The 19,842-nt window shown below is 33.7% G+C and overlaps 1 protein-coding gene across 1 annotated transcript in view; it reads left to right on the plus strand.

The window, feature by feature from the left end:
• LOC120223374 (diacylglycerol kinase beta-like) overlaps positions 1 to 13,512 on the plus strand; it is a gene marked incomplete at its 3' end in the record, with an annotated part of 391,667 nt that extends 378,155 nt beyond the window's left edge. The window contains exon 20 of the mRNA XM_039221452.1: positions 13,448 to 13,512. Within this exon, the coding sequence (XP_039077383.1) occupies positions 13,448 to 13,512 (65 nt within the window). The remainder of the gene's footprint in view (positions 1 to 13,447) is intronic.
• Positions 13,513 to 19,842: the final 6,330 nt, after the last annotated feature.

Raw genomic sequence — 19,842 nt, forward strand, 5'->3', positions numbered from 1 at the left:
CTAATCTCTTGAAATAGGCCTGGAGAGCAATGTACTTTCCTCTTAGGACTGCCTTGGCCGCATCCCATAGATTTTGAATTGTTGTGTTTTCATTTTCATTTGTTTCCATATATTTTTTAATTTCCTCTCTAATTGCCTGATTGGCCCATTCATTCTTTAGAAGGGTGTTCTTTAACCTCCATGTTTTTGGCGGTTTTCCAGACTTCTTCCTGTAATTGATTTCAAGTTTCAAAGCATTGTGATCTGACAGTGTGCATGGTATGATCTCTATTCTTTTATATTTATTGAGGGCTGCTTTATGTCCCAGTATGTGATCTATCTTGGAGAATGTGCCATGCGCACTTGAGAAGAAAGTAAATTCCCTGGCCTCAGGATGTAAAGTTCTAAATATATCCGTCAGATCCATCTGGTCCAATGTGTCTTTCAAGTCCATTATTTCTTTAGTGATTTTCTGTCTGGTTGACCTATCCATTGCTGTAAGCGGAGTATTAAAGTCCCCTGCTATTAGCACATTCTTATCTATAAGCTTGTTTCTGTTTGTGATTAATTGTTTTAGATATTTAGGTGCTCCCATATTCGGTGCGTAGACATTTATGATTGTTAGTTCTTCCTGATGGATGGACCCTGTAATTATTATGTAGTGCCCTTCTTCATCTCTTGTGATTGTCTTTAATTTAAAGTCCAGTTTGTCTGATATAAGTATCGCTACTCCGGCTTTCTTTTGATTTCCTGTAGCATGATATATATTTCTCCATCCCCTTACTTTTAATCTGAAGGTATCTTCCCGTCTAAAATGAGTTTCTTGTAGACAGCATATAGATGGATTTTGTTTTTTAATCCATTCTGCTACCCTATGTCTTTTGATTGGAGCATTCAGCCCATTTACATTCAGTGTTATTATTGAAATATGTGGGTTTAGAGTCTTTGTATCTTTTGTAGGGTTCATGTTTGTGGTGGTGTCTCTGGTATCTTTGTTCCTTGCAACCTTTCCTTCAGAGCATCCCCCTCAGGATTTCTTGTAGGGCTGGCTTCGTGGTGACAAATTCTTTCAATTTCTGTTTATTTGGAAAGGTTTTTTTCTCTCCTATTTTGAATGACAGGCTTGCTGCTGGATAGAGGATTCTTGGCTGCATATTTTTACTGTTCATCACCTTGAAGATCTCCTGCCATTCCTTTCTGGCCTGCCAAGTTTCAGTAGATAGGTCTGTCACCACTCTGATAGGTTTCCCTTTGTATGTTAGGGCCCTTTTCTCCCTAGCTGCTTTCAAAATTCTCTTTGTCCTTGTATTTGGCCATTTTACTATGATATGCCATGCAGAAGATTGATTCACGTTACGTCTGAGGGGAGTCCTCTGAGCCTCTTGTATTTCCACATTTACTTCCTTACCCAGGTCAGGGAAGTTCTCTGCTATAATTTGTTCCTGGACTCCTTCAGCACCTTTCCCTCTCTCTTCCTCTTCTGGGATTCCTATGATACGGATATTGTTGCGTTTGACCGTATCGCTGAGCTCTCGAATTCTTCTTTCCTGTTCCTGGATCAGTTTGTCTCTTTTTTGTCAGCTTCTTGTTTTTCTATCATAGTGTCTTCTGTCTTCTAAATCACTTATTCTCCTTTCTGCCTCTTCAATCAGTGCATTGGAGGCCTCTAATTTATTATGTATCTCATTTATTGCATTTTTTAATTCTTCATGCTTTTCCAGTCTGTCTGTAGCCATATGTTTTGTAGCCATATGTTTTGTTATTTTCCATTCTGTCTGTCCCCTATGTTTTTTTCAAGCCCAGCTATTAATTTTACCATTATTATTCTAAAATCTTGTTAAGTTATGCTGCTGATATCTGTTTTGAGCAGTTCATTAGCTGTCATTTCTTCTTGGAGTTTCTTTGGAGGAGAGCTCTTTGGTTTCGTCATTTTAGTAGCTATCTGGCTCTTGTTGGCTCTTTATGCTCTCTGTATCTTTGAGTGCTGCTATATCCAAGAAGAATCTTTGACTGTCCAGGGCCTATCCTTTCAGAGAGTGTTTTTTGAGTGGTATCTCTTGGTCTCTCTTGTTGGGACCTTGGTTATTTCTTTTTCCTATTCGTAGTGGTGTTTGGGACTCTCCACCTTGTGTACTCTGGCTTGTTTCTTGAGGTAGCCATTAGAAGGCTTACTCAGTGGATTCTGCGTCCTTTTTCTCCCAATCTCTCAGGTTTTGTAAGGTTTCCAATGGCTTCAGATCTTTTCTGTGTGATGTATGGATGCGATTGCAAGTACGGAGCTCCTTACTTCTCCGCCATCTTGCCCCCTCTCCTCCATATATACTTGTATATTATAGTTATTTGATACTTTTGTTTATATAACCGTAGCCACCCTAACTGTCCATCCTTTTCCATATATTTGATGCTTATGCTTCTTAGACTTCTGTGTTTTGCACATAGCTTCCTATTCTGCTATGAGTATTTTGAATCTTAAGGACTGCAGTTCCTCTACTCTGGATTGCTTCCGTTTGCCTATCTAGATCCCCTCTCTGTCCTCCATCCTTCTGACTGGGCATTGTCCTACATAACTATCAGATGCGTCTGGTCCTTTTGCTTCTGATTGACTTTGCTAGTTGAGAGTCTCAGTAAGAGATGAGAAGGAGAAAAGTGGGTAGGGTGATTATATCCCTGTCTATTTCAATGAAAAGTCAGTTGTGATTGGATGTCTTTTTCTCTCTAGGCCTTCTTCTTTATGTAACGCTATCCTTCTGAGTCTGGCAACTGTCTTTTCACATTGTCCGAAAGGATTTAGGTGTGGTAACAGCTTCCATTTGCTTTCCGTGTATTTTGTATGACCCTGTTGGTTTCTCAACTTCTTTGCATTTAGGATAATGCACTTCCTCAGATTAGAGTATATCATCTGTTTTTTTATGGGACACTGATGGTGTCGCTTCTCTCGGGTTAAAGCTCCTAGTCTTCTAACGGTTTCTTGATAAATGAGAAAAGGAGAGTGGGATGATGCTGAGTTGGGGACAGGCCTCATCTCACAATCAACCCCAAGTTACATTTCCCTCTGTAACAGACATGTAGAGTGAGAGGCACGGTGCGATCTACCTTTATTTAGTAATTGGGAGGAAAAAACCTAAAGAGAATTATAAAATATGAGAGTAATAATTTAAACTGAAAATTAGAACTTTTGCCATCATCCTAGAGTAAGTATTTTAAAGAAATTTCTTAAGAAATTCGTGAAAAGTCTCCCCACCATGAAACCACCTCTTTGCACAAGTCGCATTGAAAACCGTGCTTTTGAGTCAGCATCTACCCCTCAGCAAAGCTCATATCCTTCTGCAGGGCCTGGCTCTAAGTGATGACGCCCGTCATCTTCCTCTCAGGAATGTATTTCTCTAAGTCTGAATTCGTAATTTTAGAAAAACTCCATGAATGTCCCAGGAATAGAATCAGAAGCTAACTAACACAAGTCCACAACGGGTTGCATCTAAAGTAGTCACAGCAGGATAAATTGCACAGGTGCAACCTGCCACCTCTGAGATCCTGTGGAATCGCATACACGCTCACACACACTCCTCAAAAACCAATTCCAAGAGATAGTAAATCCATATATTAGAGGAAAGTCTATGTGCTTCCATTGATGCTCAAGTCTTAGAGAAACTGTATCACCCTTGCATCTTCCAACTCCATCTCCTACTCCTTAAATCATTGAACCTCATGATGGTATGCGTCTTCATTGCTTTGTTCTTCTGTGTCTTTCAGTAATTATCATTTTCTTCTGTAGGACTCACATTAGTAGTTTTTGCAATTGTTATTATGAATGGGATAATTTTCTATCACTTTCTTAAATTCGTTAATTTTGCTAATTTTACATACTAATTATATATTGGGACAACTCAAACTCCTAATTTATGTGGATTTCATTTGATTCCTTTGGATTTTCTATACGGAATATTTATGTCATCTATAAATAATGATATTTTTTTCTGTCTTTATAATGCATATACCTCTTTTTTATATATATTACATTTCTGAAGACCCCCAACACAATCAATGTTAAATAGATACTCAACAGGAGTATCTGGGGTTGAATTAAGTCTGTCTTACAAAGACCAGAAGTTCTACCTTTATTTTTTTAGAATTTACTTATTTATTTTAAGAGACAGAGAGAGAGAGAGAGAGAGAGAATATGAGCAGGGGAGGGGCATAGAGGGAGGCAGAGAATTCCAAGCAGTCTCCGTCCTCTCAGTGTGGAGCCCCATGTGGGGCTTAAACTCACGAACTGTGATATCATGACCTGAGCTGAAATCAAGAATCAGATGCTTAACCCACTGAGCCGCCTATGTGCCCCAGGAAATAATTGGCTAAATTACAGATTCTAAACACCATGCTAAATACAAAAGTTAATGCAACTCGAGTTGAGAGAATGAAATAACTAAGGGTTTAGAAAAAAAGAAGTTAAGATAATGCTTTCCTCAACAACCTGTAGGAGTAGATGATGTGTAAATTTCCTATGCCAGCTGTAACAAATTACCACAAACTTGGTCGTTTAAAACAGTAGACGTGTATTCCTTCATGGTTCAAGAGTCTGGAAGTCCAGATTTCGTATTCCTGGGCAGAAATCATGGTGTTCACAGGTTCATGGTCCTTCAGGAGGCTATAGGGGAGAATCCCTTCTTTGCCACTTGTGGCTTCTGGTGGCTGCCAGAGTTCCTTGGCATCTGACTGCATTACTCTGTTCTCTGCCTGTCCTGTCACACGACCTCCTCCTCTTCTGTCTGTCTGTCTGTCAAGTTTGCCTCTGTCTGTCTTTCTTTTAGGACACTGGTAAAGACATTTAGGTCCTACTTGGATAATTTAGAATAATCTTCTCATTTCAAGATCCTTAATTCAGTCACATTTGTAAAAAGTTCACCATATAAGATGATATTTTCAGGTTCCAGGGATTTGGGACAGATATATTCAGGGGTTGCCATTCATCCCACTACTGTCTACCTGCTGGCCCTCAAAGATTTATGCCATCCCACATGCAAAATATTTTCACCTCATTTCAATATCTCCAAATGTCTCAATCTGTTAAATCATCAAGTTAAGTCAAAAGGCTCATCTAGGGGTACCTGAGTGGCTCGGTCAGTTCAGTGTCTGAATTCATCTTAGTTGGTGAGTTCACACTTCATGAGTTCAAGCCCAGAATCAGGCTTGCTTCTATCAGCTCAGAGCCTAGATAGAACCTGCTTTGGATTCTCTCTCTCTCTCTGCCCCTTCACCACTTGTGTGTGTGCACACATATACTCTCTTCCTGTCTCAGAAATAAATTAACATTTAAAAAATGCTCATCTAAATCTAATCAGCTCAAAGTCCACATCTTATCATATAAATTTTCAAAATTATTTATAGCTAAGACTCAGATGATTCACATTGGGGCAGACTTCTCAATTGTGGACCTGTGATACTAGAAAACAAGTTATCTACTGTCAAAATATATACTGGGGAGGCACCTGGGTGGCTGAGTCAGGTAAGCCTCCAACTTCGGCTCAGGTCATAATTTCGCAGTTCATGGTTTCGAGCCCTGAATCGGGTTCTGTGTAGGCAGCTGAGACCCTGAGCCTGTTTCAGATTCTGTCTCCCTCTCTCTCTGCCCCTCCCCCGCTCATGCTCCCCTGTCTCTCTCTGTTTCAAAAATTAATTTAAAAAAACTATTAAAAAATGCAAAATACAGTGTTAAAACTAGCATAGTAGAATAGTTAGACATTCCTATTCCAAAAGCAAGAAAGTACAAGGTAGAAAGCAGTCACTGGTCCCCAAGCAATATTAATCTTTAACTTGATCACCTCTGCAAGTTCTGATCACCTCTGGTAAACCAGGTTCCAGGGATTACGAACTAATATCTTTGGGGGTCACTATTCAGCCACTATAGATGACTTCATGAAAAATATTATCTTAATTTTGTAGAGAGAAAAGGCCTAAATAGATCACAGAAATTAAGAAATGTTCTAAAAACTTCCTAAACTACAAGGCTGGCAACTCACAAATGATTTTTTAAAGCCTTCAGAGAACAAATAATTCTCATGTATTGTCAGCTGTTTCAGATCATAAATATAGAAATCTTCCAATGCTTATTTTCCAGCACAGCAGTTATCAATATCTCATAAAATCTGTCTATGAAACAATATCACTTATTGTTGTTGGTGTGATTTTCTTAAATAAAATATTTTAACAGATAGTATATTATATAGTTAGTACATTAGCTAAAGATTGCCAGGAAAGCAAAGATTGTTAACTGTAGATAAGAAATACATTATGGACTATAATCTTTCATCTAAAATTTCAGAGTCCACAAAGCTCTGAAAACCATAATGTCTTCATTATTTATTTGGTGAAATATAGAATATGAATGGACATGGTCATTGTAATGTTAATTTATCCTTCTTTGAGTCATTATATGTACTAATACAGAAATATTTATGTGAATTTAAATTATAATGTGCTATTCCTGACCCTTTAGGTTTGTTATTTAGTGTACCCTATATGCACTGAATAATCTTTCCAAGATCCACAAAGTTTTGAATACCAAAGCTTAATTGTCCCTAAGCACTTTATCTAATACATTATGGAATTTATTTAATTTATAATATTAGTGAACCAAAGGAGAAAATAAAATGAATCTCAAAGCACTAAATATATTTCAGTAATAAAAGTAACAGCTAACATATATTTGGTTGCTTTGTGTATGCCAAGCACTATTTTAACTACCTCTGGGTACTAGAACATCACATCTTTATAGGAAAGCAGGTACTACTAATATCATTTCTATTTTAAAGATAGGAACATGGAAGGACTAAAACCTAAGCATATGTTTCAAGGTCAAAGATCCACTTAATTTTAGAACCAGGCCTTGAAACCAGGTAGTTTAAATCCAGAATTCATGTTTTTAACCCCACTGCTCTAATGATTGTCAGTAGGTATCTGGTGGTTACTAAAATATTGTTTAATCATTCATCCATTCATTTAGTCAACCAAACTTAAATCATTAGTCTCAAGCTAACTCTAGTTCTGTGATATAGAATGGTATAAATCAAGTGTGTCGGGGGGTGGGGGAGACCTCTCCCTTATTCTCATAGAGCCTTGCATGAACTTACATGGAGTTTACCTGATTGTGTTAACATGCTACATGGAAGATGATCATTTTTATGGAAATATATATCAAGTAAGAAAAAAAATAGCAAACTCTTAATGAAATATAACTGGATGAATCTTTCCTAGCATGGTAAAAACTCAGGAGTTCAAAGAAAAGCGAGCATCATACATAATGTTAATGTAGTACACATATTTTCATTAAATCGAGTTTGTAAAAAAATGTTCTATCATTTCCATTTGGTACTGGTTTGAATGTACTCAACTAGATCAGAAGATAAAGATAAACAATTAGATAAAAAGAAAAGAATTAGGGATGGAGGTGCTTGAAAGGAGGCAGAGCATGTATCATTATTTGTAGATAATACGACTGTATTCCCCCCGAAAATGAATCGCCCCTGAAAGAAACTGTACATGGCAACAAAATTATAAGTTGTCTATGGAAAGATTAATAATAAATGATCCAATTATATTGTATAAAATAGAACCAGTTCAAACAGATATTGTAAAAAGGGGTTCTATTATACTAAAAAAGAAATGGATAAATATCCATGAAATAAATAAAAATACATTGCACTTAATGTGGAAGAAACTTTGGAGTCAACTAAGAATTATATGAGAAAACCTAGTAAGTAGGAAAACACATATTTTGAAAGATAGGACCTGATATTATAAAATATTCCAGTTCTCCCAAAATTTGTCTATCATGTGAGATCCAGTTACAATACCAAAAGATTTTGGCCAGGTACTTAAAAGCAAAGGTAACTCAAAGAAAATTATTTCAAATTTTGTCTGAAACTATGAATCTTCTAGGTAAACAAGTTTTTGAAAAGAGAGTAAATGGAGAATTGATTCTAGCCCAACCATATATAAACATGTATTACAAAACTAGAATAATTAAAATAGTTGGGTATAGTTCCGAGGTAACATAGAGATATAGAGGTGGAAATTTATTACAGAGTTAATTGTGTCATTCAAACAAAGAGGAAAAATTACATTATTAAGCACATTCTATTATATAATATGTAAATATTTGAAATGATTGAAATGTTACAGTGTAAAATATGAACTCATAAGGGAAAAACAAAGTATTCTACTGAATTATGGAGAAAAGAAAGATCTTTCTAAGAATGACTCAAAAGTCTAAAAGAAAAGGTTAATATATCTGAAATATAAAACTAAAACTACAAAGTAAATTTTTAAAAGTGGAAAAAAACAAATTCGGAAAATATTTACAATGCATGACTTTCTCATTGCTAGCAAAATATATAAAAGGCTTGAAGGCAGTTACCTGTATTTAGCTGTTAATTCCACAGCTTCTTCATGTATGGTCTGGAAGAATTCTTCTTTTTTTAATATTTTTTAATGTTTATTTACTTTTGAGAGAGAAAAGAAGACAGGGCATCAGTGAAGGAGGGGCAGGGGCAGAGAGAGAGCGAGGTACAGAATCCAAAGCAGGCTCCAGACCCTGAGCCATCAGCTTAGAGCCCACTGTGGAGCTTGAGCTCACAAACCGTGAGATCATGACCTGAGCTGAAGTCAGATGCTTAACTGCCTGAGCCACCCAGGCTCTCCAAGATCTGGAAGAATTTTAACTCCATAATCCTCAGTTTCCTCATTCATAAAATGTAGGTAACTGTAGCTATCTCATAAAATGTTTATGAGGATTAAATGAAATATTACATGTAAAGCTCTTCCAGTACTGCTTAAGAGTAGTAAATATTTAATTGCTACTAATGATCACCCTTATGGTTATTAATGTAAATATTTTTAATGTACATAGAATGGATTAAGGACTTGAATGGGTATTCCACACAAGAAAAATTTGGGCCAAAAGCATATGAAAAGGTAATCAACTTAAATCGACAGTAAGGAAAATTTATTTTAACAATTGTGAACACTGCATTTTTTCAACTTAATGCTTTTATTTAAAGTATAGTTTAACCAAAGTAAAATAACATAATCAGTTTGAGAGCTTAAAGTTACTTAAGGGAAACTTTAAGCATATATCCTCTGAAATATCTTTTGGAGAAATTTAATAAAAAAAGGACGAATCCTTTAAAACGCTTGAGGCTCTTTGAGGAGTGATTGTGAGGCAGAAACCATAAGTGGAATTCCAGAGAGTGCTCTTTGCTGACATAGTACAAGAGCTGCCAGAATGAATGCATTGTGATAGAGCTGGAAACATCTGTGAATTCTGCACCAGGACTTTTAAATGTTATATCTTCATCAGAGTTGACTGACTCCTCTGGTGAAGCAGATGGTGCTGGCTCACAAGATTAAGGCTCCAAGCAAGGATACCATTGCATAATTATGAGAATGGTGAAATTCAAAAGACTGCCAAGGGCTGGTGTTGCTGTGGAATGTTGGTAAAGATGTGGAGTAACTGGAACTCTGAAATGTTACTGGTAGAAGTGCAAAATGGTACCATGGTGTATACAATTTATCAATACAATTGGGTGGTCTTAATCCTAGTATTTACTCAAAAGATATAATCACACATGTCTATGAAAAGAATTGTTCTCAAAAGTTCATAGCAGTTTCATTCATAAAAACTCAAATGCCAGCAATTAGTAAGTAGACAAATTGTGGTCTACTATTCATTTCAATACTATTTAGCAAAAGGTGACAAACCACTATATGGGAACAAATTGTTGGATCTCAACAAGTATTGCAATAAGTGAAGGAAGCTTGATGTAAAAGAGTACTTTTAAGTTCTATTTGTACGAAATTTTAGAAAATGTAAGCTAAGTGATAAAAAGCCGATTATTGTCTTTTAATAGGGATATATGTCAGTGTAAAAGTAGATAAACGCAAAAGGGAACTTTTTGAAGTAATGGAAAATTTCTGTATCATGTTCGTGAAAATAGTTATTATATACCTTTGTCAAAACTTTGGTACACTTAAAACTGATGAATTTTGTGGTATGTAAATAATATCTCAAAAAAATCTATAAGTAGTAGAATTTTTTACAGACTCAAGTATCTCAGCACTTATATTTTCTGAATTTAAAATGTTATAATCCACAGAAATAGTCACAAAATTTAAATGAGTAACTTAAAATTCAACTTTGGAGATTTAGGGCAACTTTATTTTTTAAAATAATAATATAATAAGCCCTGACAGGAAAAGAAAAAAACATTTCTCAGAAAAACATCAGTGACAGAGTATTAAAGACCAGTATGACTCAGAAGCTGATTCTCTGATATATGAATATGTGTATGTACTTTGTGTGTGTGTGTGTGTGTGTGTGTGAGAGAGAGAGAGAGTACTTTCTGCTGCTTAGGAAATTTACGTATTTAAATTTGTTGTGCATATTTTGTTTTTTTCTTATATCCGACTTTAAATTTCAACTAATTGAAAGTATTTTATAATTTTATAATCTCAAATACCAATTTGAGAGTCAGTAAATACATATTTTAAGATTATACTGTTTATGTTTTAGCATCCCCTTTTACTTTCAATATAATTCTGATGTGTGGGGCGCCTGGGTGGCTTAGTCGGTTAAGCGTCCGACTTTCGCTTAGGTCATGATCTCGCGGTTCGTGGGTTCGAGCCCCGCGTCGGGCTCTGTGCTGACTGCCAGCTCAGAGCCTGGAGCCTGTTTCAGTCTGTGACTCCCTCTCTCTCTGACCCTCCCCTGCTCACGCTGTCTCTCTCTCTCTCTACTAGAAATAAATAAAAAACATAAAAAAAGTTTAAAAAAAAAAAATATAATTCTGATGTGGATATAAAATATATGAACATCCTAGCTATAAAGAATAATCTAAACAACATCTTCACTAAAATACTACCATGGAATATTTGTATCATCTTTTAAAGATAAGAAAGCTATAATTTATAAAAAATAAGTAATTTGCTCAAAGTTACAAGTCTGATGGAAGTAAAAGTCTGTCTGAATTTATAGGTTGTCCATTCTAGGATGTAGAAGTAATATTGATGAATTTATATTTCTCAAGAGTGCAGTGCGTAGAGACAGAAAAAGCAAAATTCATATAAAAAGCTGACTTTTTTTTTTTTCTTATTTGATCTAAAGGACTCCTTTTAGAGAGTCTTTGCTGTTTCTGAAATATGGCTGCTGGATAGGTTACCAGTGTTTGGCAGTTCTCTTTCAAGCTTCTTGGGGTTATGCCAAAGGGACAGCGTCTCATGGGAATTCGCTCTGAATTCTCATCCAAATGAACACCTGCTGTCATTGTTTCTTATCAGTCCTGTAGTTAGCAAATGCCAACTCCCTCTTTGTGGTGAAAGCCATTCAGCACATGGTAAAGGCATGCCAGTGTTCCTCACTAGTTTTTATTTATCCCCGTTTTTACTACGTGATCCGTTGCCCAAGTATCTTGAAGAGAGAGCTAACATTAAATTTGCCCTTGGCTATTTGATGATCTATACATCTAGGAGTTTACTCAGTTACAGTCAAGTCTAGTTAACTGGTCTTCTTTTGATACTCTCTCTCCTTTCTTCTCCTTTCCCCTTTTCTCTCCTTTCCTCTTGCCCTCTCTCTGACCTGTTTATGTTGCTTTGGAAATGAGAGATTTGTTAGTGCAAAAATAATATGCTTGTAAAGCAAATTATACTACACAATCTATTTTTAAAAATCTCGGTTCTCTACGTTAGCAGGAACAAATAATTTACACAGAAGTAAATTCAATGATAGTCTCCCTATGGATAACCAATATTGATCATCCATTCTTAGTACTTGAATCATATTTCTTTGCTTTTTGTTCAGCTGGTCTGCTGGATGTGTGCATTTAATTATAAGGTATTACAAATTGATTTTCAACCAAATTAGGCATAAAATCAAAATAAATGATTTAAAAAAATTAATGATCATGTCCTATAATATACCATGAATAGCCCAGCTTACGTTTTTATCTACAATTTCATACAACATAAGACAATATTCTAAAATAAATTTATGACTTATTAGTAAGAATTGGGGAATAAAAGAAACTCTGTGACTAGATTTGAGAGCTGTTAAACCAATAAAAGCGAACCATCTTGACATTCCTACTTCTTAACAAAGATATCTTAGAATATCAAACCATAGAGGTATTTTGGGTAACTTTTTAGTAAGTGTTTCTATATACACCTGTCTATATCTCTTTGTCCTTTTCTCTTGCAGATTAATTCAATTACTTAATAATTTTTAGAGGATAAAATGTACAGAAAAATTAACAGTGCTATTACAGCTTTATCTTGTAGGGAAAAGGACAGGGCCTGCCATCTGCAGTGGGCTATGGTCCCTCTCTTGTTGTGCCTCATGCTTTGTTATGCATGAGCAAGCACATTAGCCTTTTCATTTCATTCATTAGACTTTTAATCCTTGATTAGTGTTTTCGAGATTCTCTCAAATACACAACTTCTTTATTTTCTTTGTGTTTGCTTTCTCTTTCTTTTTTTTATCTGCACTATGAAACAAAATTAACAGTTAATCACAACAATAGCCTCATTTCTTTTGAGATGACTGGTAAATATATTAGTTTCTCATTGGAGTGATTAATCATGTGTAGATGAAGAATGGGAAAATATCTTCTTTCTTGGAATAACAGGGGCAACTGTTTAAAGTCAGCAAGAACAGTCTGTTTGAAAAGCTTGAATCACAATTTTCTACCAATCTCACATGTTCAGTGTGATTCTGTCTCATAGAAAGTCTGAATGGATTTCCTGAAAGAAAAAACGTCCATTAGGGTTCAGAACTGATACATTTGGGGTCTCAGAGCCTAGTTATAATTGCACCAATTCTCCAAAAGTAATTTTCTTTCTTCAGTGATTTCTTTTTTCCATCAAGCAAGTTATGTGAGAAGGTTGCTCGTGACTGAACAATTAATAGTTACACACGCAAGACACTCTTAGCAAACTTTGAAGTCATGTACTATACTTACCTTTATTAAGTATGCACTTTCACAGTCTCTTTTTACTCATATTTAATCTCAAAGGACTAGTAGAAGAGCTCTACTGTTGCTCCACTTAGGCCATCCTTCTAGCTATGTGTAACAATATTTTCAACTACTTTTCAGTATTTATGTTCATTTACACTATCTTAAACATGTATCAATCATGAAACCAAAAGCAGTTATTAAAGGAGATATATAAATTGAATAGAAATTGGTTTCTAGAAGTCAATATAACAAGTAACCAATGGTAAAATCATGGCATAAATCACACTGGCACTGAATTTTTGTAGATTACTCATTATTGCCTAATTTCAGAATATATTCTTGACAGTGGTATTTTTAAGAAAGAGTTGACTTAAAAATATTACTGATTAATTTTTCTTCTAATCTTTGCACAAGAGAGTAGGATCATAAACTATCTCATTATTCTTTTCCGTTTCTCTACTTAGGATGCTTCCATTGCACACAGATTCCACATCATGAGAGAAAAACATCCAGAAAAATTCAACAGTAGGTAAGATAAAAAATGATAAAATTATAATTAGAGTTACCATTGATGAATTATGTCATAAAAAGGATCATTCTGTGGTATAAAACGTTTTACATATAAAGACTGAATATGGTTGAGTGTATATTGAGACAAAAGTGTAAATGAATTTAATTTTTCTCCATTGGTTTTAATGATACTATAACGAGGAGTGCAGTGGTCATCTGTAGTCCATTCTTATGTGTTAGAAAGAAGTATTTCAAGTATAAGGTAAAAATAATATTTTATGAAGATATATTGGAAATCTGTACATGGCTAAAGATATGATGGATGATTATCCTAAGTCCCAAAGAAAAAAAACATGGGACTCTGATTTGATAACACTGAGTAACTGTATTAAATAGTTACCATTGTAAGGCCTCTCATCTTTGAAATGTCCATCCAGTATTGGATTCAACTAAATGGAGAATAAGCCGGAGAAATATCAATCCTAACATAAACTCCTTTTAAAGATACATTCTTTAAGGAGATAAGCCTTGACAACCAGAATTTATTTTGCTAGTATAGTAATATGCATGTTTCCTTTCCAAATGTAGACAGACTTTTTCTGATACTCAGGGAAATGGGGAAAGCTTTAGTTTTGTATCTTGCCTACTTCTAAATGGAAATAGGGCTGTCTGCACCCCTTTTCCTTGGAAAAATGAGACAGAAGAAATGAATCCTCTTTGCTTCAATTATATACATTTCTATACTGTTCTTTCACAAAATTACAAAATCATAATAATCATTTCTATGTGTATATTTAAGTGATTTATATATTAATATTCAAAGCCCAGGGATCTGTGGTCCCTGTATTTGGCTAGTTTAACAACCCTGGAAATCATAAATCATGATATTATGGTTTGCCATTTCTCTCATAGTTCAGCCAGATATAATTTTTGTTTTAAGGAAAGTAGAATAAGTGTATATATGAATATGTACATGTGCACATAGTGTCTTTGAAGGGATTCACAAAAATACCTTACCTCTGGTTCTTCCTGGAAAATGGAGCTAAATGGTTGGGATGGAAACTAAATTGTTATTGTATACTTTTCTGTGTGAATTTTGTGCCGTGTATATTATAAAATTTTGGAGAAATCTAATTAAAATTTTGTACCTATAAGTTTTCTTTGTGTGTACAACACACAGTTTCATAAGATTTAATTTTATTTCATGAAATATATGCAAATAAATTGATGCAAAAATGGAATTATATTCACTTTATAGTAGCTTTTAACACCTAGTAGATTACCTTGAATTTCCTGGAAATGAACATATTTGTTAATGTACATTAAATCATATCATAAAACCTAACCCATGCTTACTCAAATACCATCCTGTATAACAGTCATGTGTTGATATTCATATATTAAAATAGACTTCAAGCAAAAAAATGAATGCTATTTGAGAATGGAGCATGCAGTGTCCCCATTCAGGAGTTTCACAATTTAAAAACACAGTAAAGACATTAAGAAATATATGGGACAAAAAGTTTGATGATGTTTAAGTCACTTTTGTCCCAAAGTTTTTCAGCAGAGAGAAGGAGAGAGAGAGGGGACAGGGGGAAGAAAAGAGAATTATAAATACACAGAAAGTGTATCAGTATATTTATGTGATACTCAAATTGACATAGTATATATAAGAATGCCAATATTTATGATCCTCTCTTAAGTGTTGGGGGCTAATGAATTCTGTTCTCCAGAATAATTTTAATTCTTCTTAATAAGACTTCTGTGATTCACATATGTCTACTTAATTGTTTATTATCAATTGCAGTGTTAATTTATAACATTCCTCACTGCCCAATATGTCATTAGATACTATTTATAGCAATGTATTGTACACTGCAATGTATTTATAAGGTGTAAAACTACATCTTATTGAAACTTACTTGTAAATTTGAGTCATGGATAAATCTTGCATAATTTAAAGGGAATATTTCATTTGGAACAGTAATAACATGGAAAACACCTTCTAAATTGACACAGGTTACATGTTTCTATTGTGAGTTCAAAGAAGGCCAGGTATATAGTAAATTCTCAGTATATAATCAGCCAACTGTTTTATTTTTTGTTTTGTTTTGTTTTTAAGTTAATAGCTCTAACATTGCATATATTACCAAGTTGTAAGGCACATACATTTCAGTCTATATTTTTACAGATTGTCTTCACTAACAGTTACAAGCTTTTAATAAGCTTTTGGATAACTTGCTAAACTAAAATTTAACTTATTCAGAGTATGAAAATATTCTAAAAATTTTTATGAGTAAGACGTGCTATATATTTTTGCATAAACAATTTCATACTTAAAAGGACAGATTTTCAGATTTCAACTTTGAGACACGTTCAGCCATAGCACTCTTTTGTATTTTGAGGAATTTGCAAATGGATTTTTTAAATACTCATAATAATGGTGTTTCAGATCAGATCTCTTGTCACAATAAATCATATGCCATTAATATTATCCTCTAGCATGCTCACCTTGAAATTCATTTATATTTTAAAGAACTTGATGTTTCTAACATTATCTTAAGGAAATTAATTACCAAAATATATAGTTCTCTCTCTGCTTCTTCTGACAGAAATTGAAAGAACTGAGAAAGATAATGATTTTTCCGGTGCTTAAGAGAGTGCAGGTTGAGAGGTTTATTTCATGTTCTTTTCCAAATTTTTATATAAATCTAAGTTAACTGTTAAAAGGAAGTATGCTGGTTAAATTTCTAGACAAACTCAAACTCAAGACGTTGTTCAAACTTAATATATGTGTGTATATATATATTATTTTAGACTCAAATAATCTTTAGGGTATTGAGGCAACTATTATTTAAAACCATTATTATACATATTAGTGTTTAAAATATTAACTTGACTTATTAATAATCACATTTGTGTTCTTACAATTCATATACATTACTGATTCTCCGGATTTTATTGAGAATAGAGCATGTTATTGCTTCTTGGCCTTTTGGCTTAGATCAACTATAGACTGGAGCAATATAAGTTCTTTAAAAATGACATTAATAATTGTATGTTGACATTATTTAAAATATGCATTCATTAAAATGATAATTATTAATGGTTATAATAATTTTGAAAAGAATGAAAACTATTTGATTCCATGAGTAAAATCTTGCAACACTGACAAGGTCTTACAAGTAATATGTAAAATGGAACCAGCTATAGAAAAAATATTGGTGATCTTACAGAGATTTATTAATATTTTAGTTATTGCTTGTGACAGCTTGTTTCAAAAAACTAATTCCTTTAGCATCACTTGATACCATTTGCCAGCAAACACTGATGGCCAGCAATACTCCACAAAGATACTAGTTCACTAAGTCTACAAGCACTTATTAGGAAGAATCTGGTCTCTAATGCACTGAATTAGACAAAGATTGTTTTTTCAGTCTCCTGTTCAGATGAATATACTTCATTCCTGTTTTGCCTTCTGCTTTTTATGAAGAAATCTACAACTAGAAAACTGAAATTTGTGTGTGAATTTAAAGCTGTTTAACTCATAATCTATTTAGTAGTATTAGATATGTCAAAGGGTTTTACCGGCCAAATGTCTGAAGAAGTGATGGAATGATAGTGACAAGTTGGTACACCAGACTTCTACTTTATCACTTTATTAATATGCTCTAATGTAAAAAAGAAGCTAAATACTCTAAATTACCCAAGAAATTAATAGCATACAGAAACATAGAACATGTGCATATGACTTTAAAATCACACTAATTCTGTGGAGTGATGCTTGATTTTTTTTTTCCTCCCTAAGAGTAGGCTTGGTGAGATCCTGGAATAAGACTCTTTCTGGGACTTTAATATCATAAAAACATGGAACATAATGATCATTTAGTAGATATTTGCTAAATTTGTTTACTAAATTATTAATGAGTCTATATTTGTGTTTCAAATACCTACTTAACTTTTACAGTTTTCCCTTCTTATAGTGCAAAAAAATATAATAGATAAAACAGGATTGAAATATGCCTAGAATGAGTCTTCATTCTAAACAACTGTTCTTTCAGGTATTAATGCCTTTTAGTTTTTTCAGTATAGTAATCATGTACTTAATCTCCAAAGCCCCCAACAATGTTAATAAGCAAAAATTCTTCAATAGAATCTCTGAGTACTGTGGATGTCTTGCTAATGAATAATACAAGCTGTCTTATAGATTTGTTTGGCACATCTTATCGCCAACATTATAGGTCAGCAATATGTAATTATCAACCAATTATTAATATTTACCTCATGATAGTAAACTAGAGACTAAAAAATCCCTTTTACCTCTCTCTCTGTCTCTAATTTTGTAAGTTGCAAATCATTTGATATTAAGCTAAAGACAATAAAATCAATTTTGTATAATTTATAACACGAAGAGTTAACTTACTGAATCACATTTTTTATTGGTCAAAATCGCTCATGAAATATTTTAATTGACCTTGAAGTACCAAATTTTTATGCCTGTATTTTTTATTTTAAACTGTGTAATTATATTTCCATATATTCCATACTCCATTATATGTGAGATATTACAATGTCCAAGTTAAAGAAATGAAACTGATGGATCTTTTTTTTTTTCTTTAAACTTTCCACCTTGGTGTTGCAGAGACAAAGAAGACAAACAAGAATAAATACATAAAATTATTGATTGTTATCTAGACAGAAAAGATCCAGCTCAAGTTCTAGAATCAAATGTAGATTTAGGAACAAAATAATGTTTTAGGGCGCCTGGGTGGCTTAGTCGGTTGGGCATCCAACTTTGGCTCAGGTCATGTTCTGACAGTCTGTGGGTTCGAGCTCCGCGTCGGTCTCGGTGATGACAGCTCAGAGCCTAGAGCCTGCTTTCGACTCTGTCTCCCTCTCTCTCTGCCCCTCCCTCACTCACCTGCTTATTAGCTTGCTAGCTCTCTCTCTCTCAAATAAACATTAAAAAAATTATGAGTAAAACAATGTTTCAGTAGTGATGGCCAAAGGCTATATAATAACTAGATGTTTCTATTTATTATTTAAAGACAATTGAGAAGTTTTTTCTCTAAATTCAATTAAAAAATTTTCAAAGCTTCAAGATCAATGTTCAAATTTTGTTTTATATTATGATGATACATTCATACATCGAATTTTCTTGATAAACTGTAAGGATTTTGAATGTAAGTTTAATTAAAGCCAATTAAAATTATTTTTCAATGAATTTCATGATAAAGCCTCTTACATACATATTTTATATATTTTTTTGGGTCAATCACAACACAGTAAATAAAATAGACATTTGTTTTCTCTGAAGGTATTACATATATATATTTGTAGGAGTTTGAAATTATGAAAATAAAAATTCTCATGTAACTTTTTATATAAATTTATTCACATAAGTATTTACATATAATTTATATTTTATATAAATATTTATTATGTAGTCTTAATATTGTAGAATAATTGCTTTTTATATTATTGATGTATTCATGAACCATTGAAAACAATGAAAGTGAAGACAAAATGGAGCTTGAATGTCATTGTCTTTAAGGCATTTGACCTCACATTTGCAACGACCATTACTGTATAGTGAAACCTTTTTATGTATATAAGAACGTACATAATTATCTTTTAATGTAAACTGCCACATTGTGTAAGTTGTACCATCTTTTATAAACTAGGGAAATTGTACCACTGATATTAAAAGGTAAATATTTTGATTTTTAGTATTTTAAATAAAATCCATATTCATTAGCAATGGCACTTGTTAGGATGAACACTGGGCGTTATATGTACGTGATAAACAGCTGGGTTCTTCTCCTGAAACCAGTACTACACGATATGTTAACTAACTTGAATTTAAATACATTTAAAATATTAAAAAAAGAAAAAAGAAATGTTAGCATTTTACAGGACTTTTTAGATAAAATTATATGCTAACGAGAAGTCCGTATCCTAAAGCATTTTTTATGTTTTTATTTTGTGCTTATGTAATCAATTTTGTTATTTTTAAAAATAGAAACATACTCATGTTTCATTCTCACTTAGAATGAGTATTCAATTGTATCTTTTAAATAACATTTCTTGACTTTTTTGTATGTCAGCACTATTGTTAAATTAGTTTTCCGAGGTGCCTCGGTGGCTCAGTCAGTTGAATGTCCAGCTCTTGATTTTGGCTCAGGTCATGACCTCATGGTTTGTGGGTTTGAGCCCTGCATCAGGCTCTGTGCAGACAGTGTAGAGCCTGCTTGGATCTTTTCTCTCCATCTTTCTCTGTCCCACCCTTGCTTGTGCCCTCTCCCTTTCAAAGTAAACATATAAACTTTAAAAATAAATGTTTCCCAAA

This window comes from Hyaena hyaena, unplaced genomic scaffold (genome assembly GCF_003009895.1).
Source record: "Hyaena hyaena isolate Hyena2069 unplaced genomic scaffold, ASM300989v1 scaffold_985, whole genome shotgun sequence".
Taxonomy (NCBI): Eukaryota; Metazoa; Chordata; class Mammalia; order Carnivora; family Hyaenidae; genus Hyaena; species Hyaena hyaena.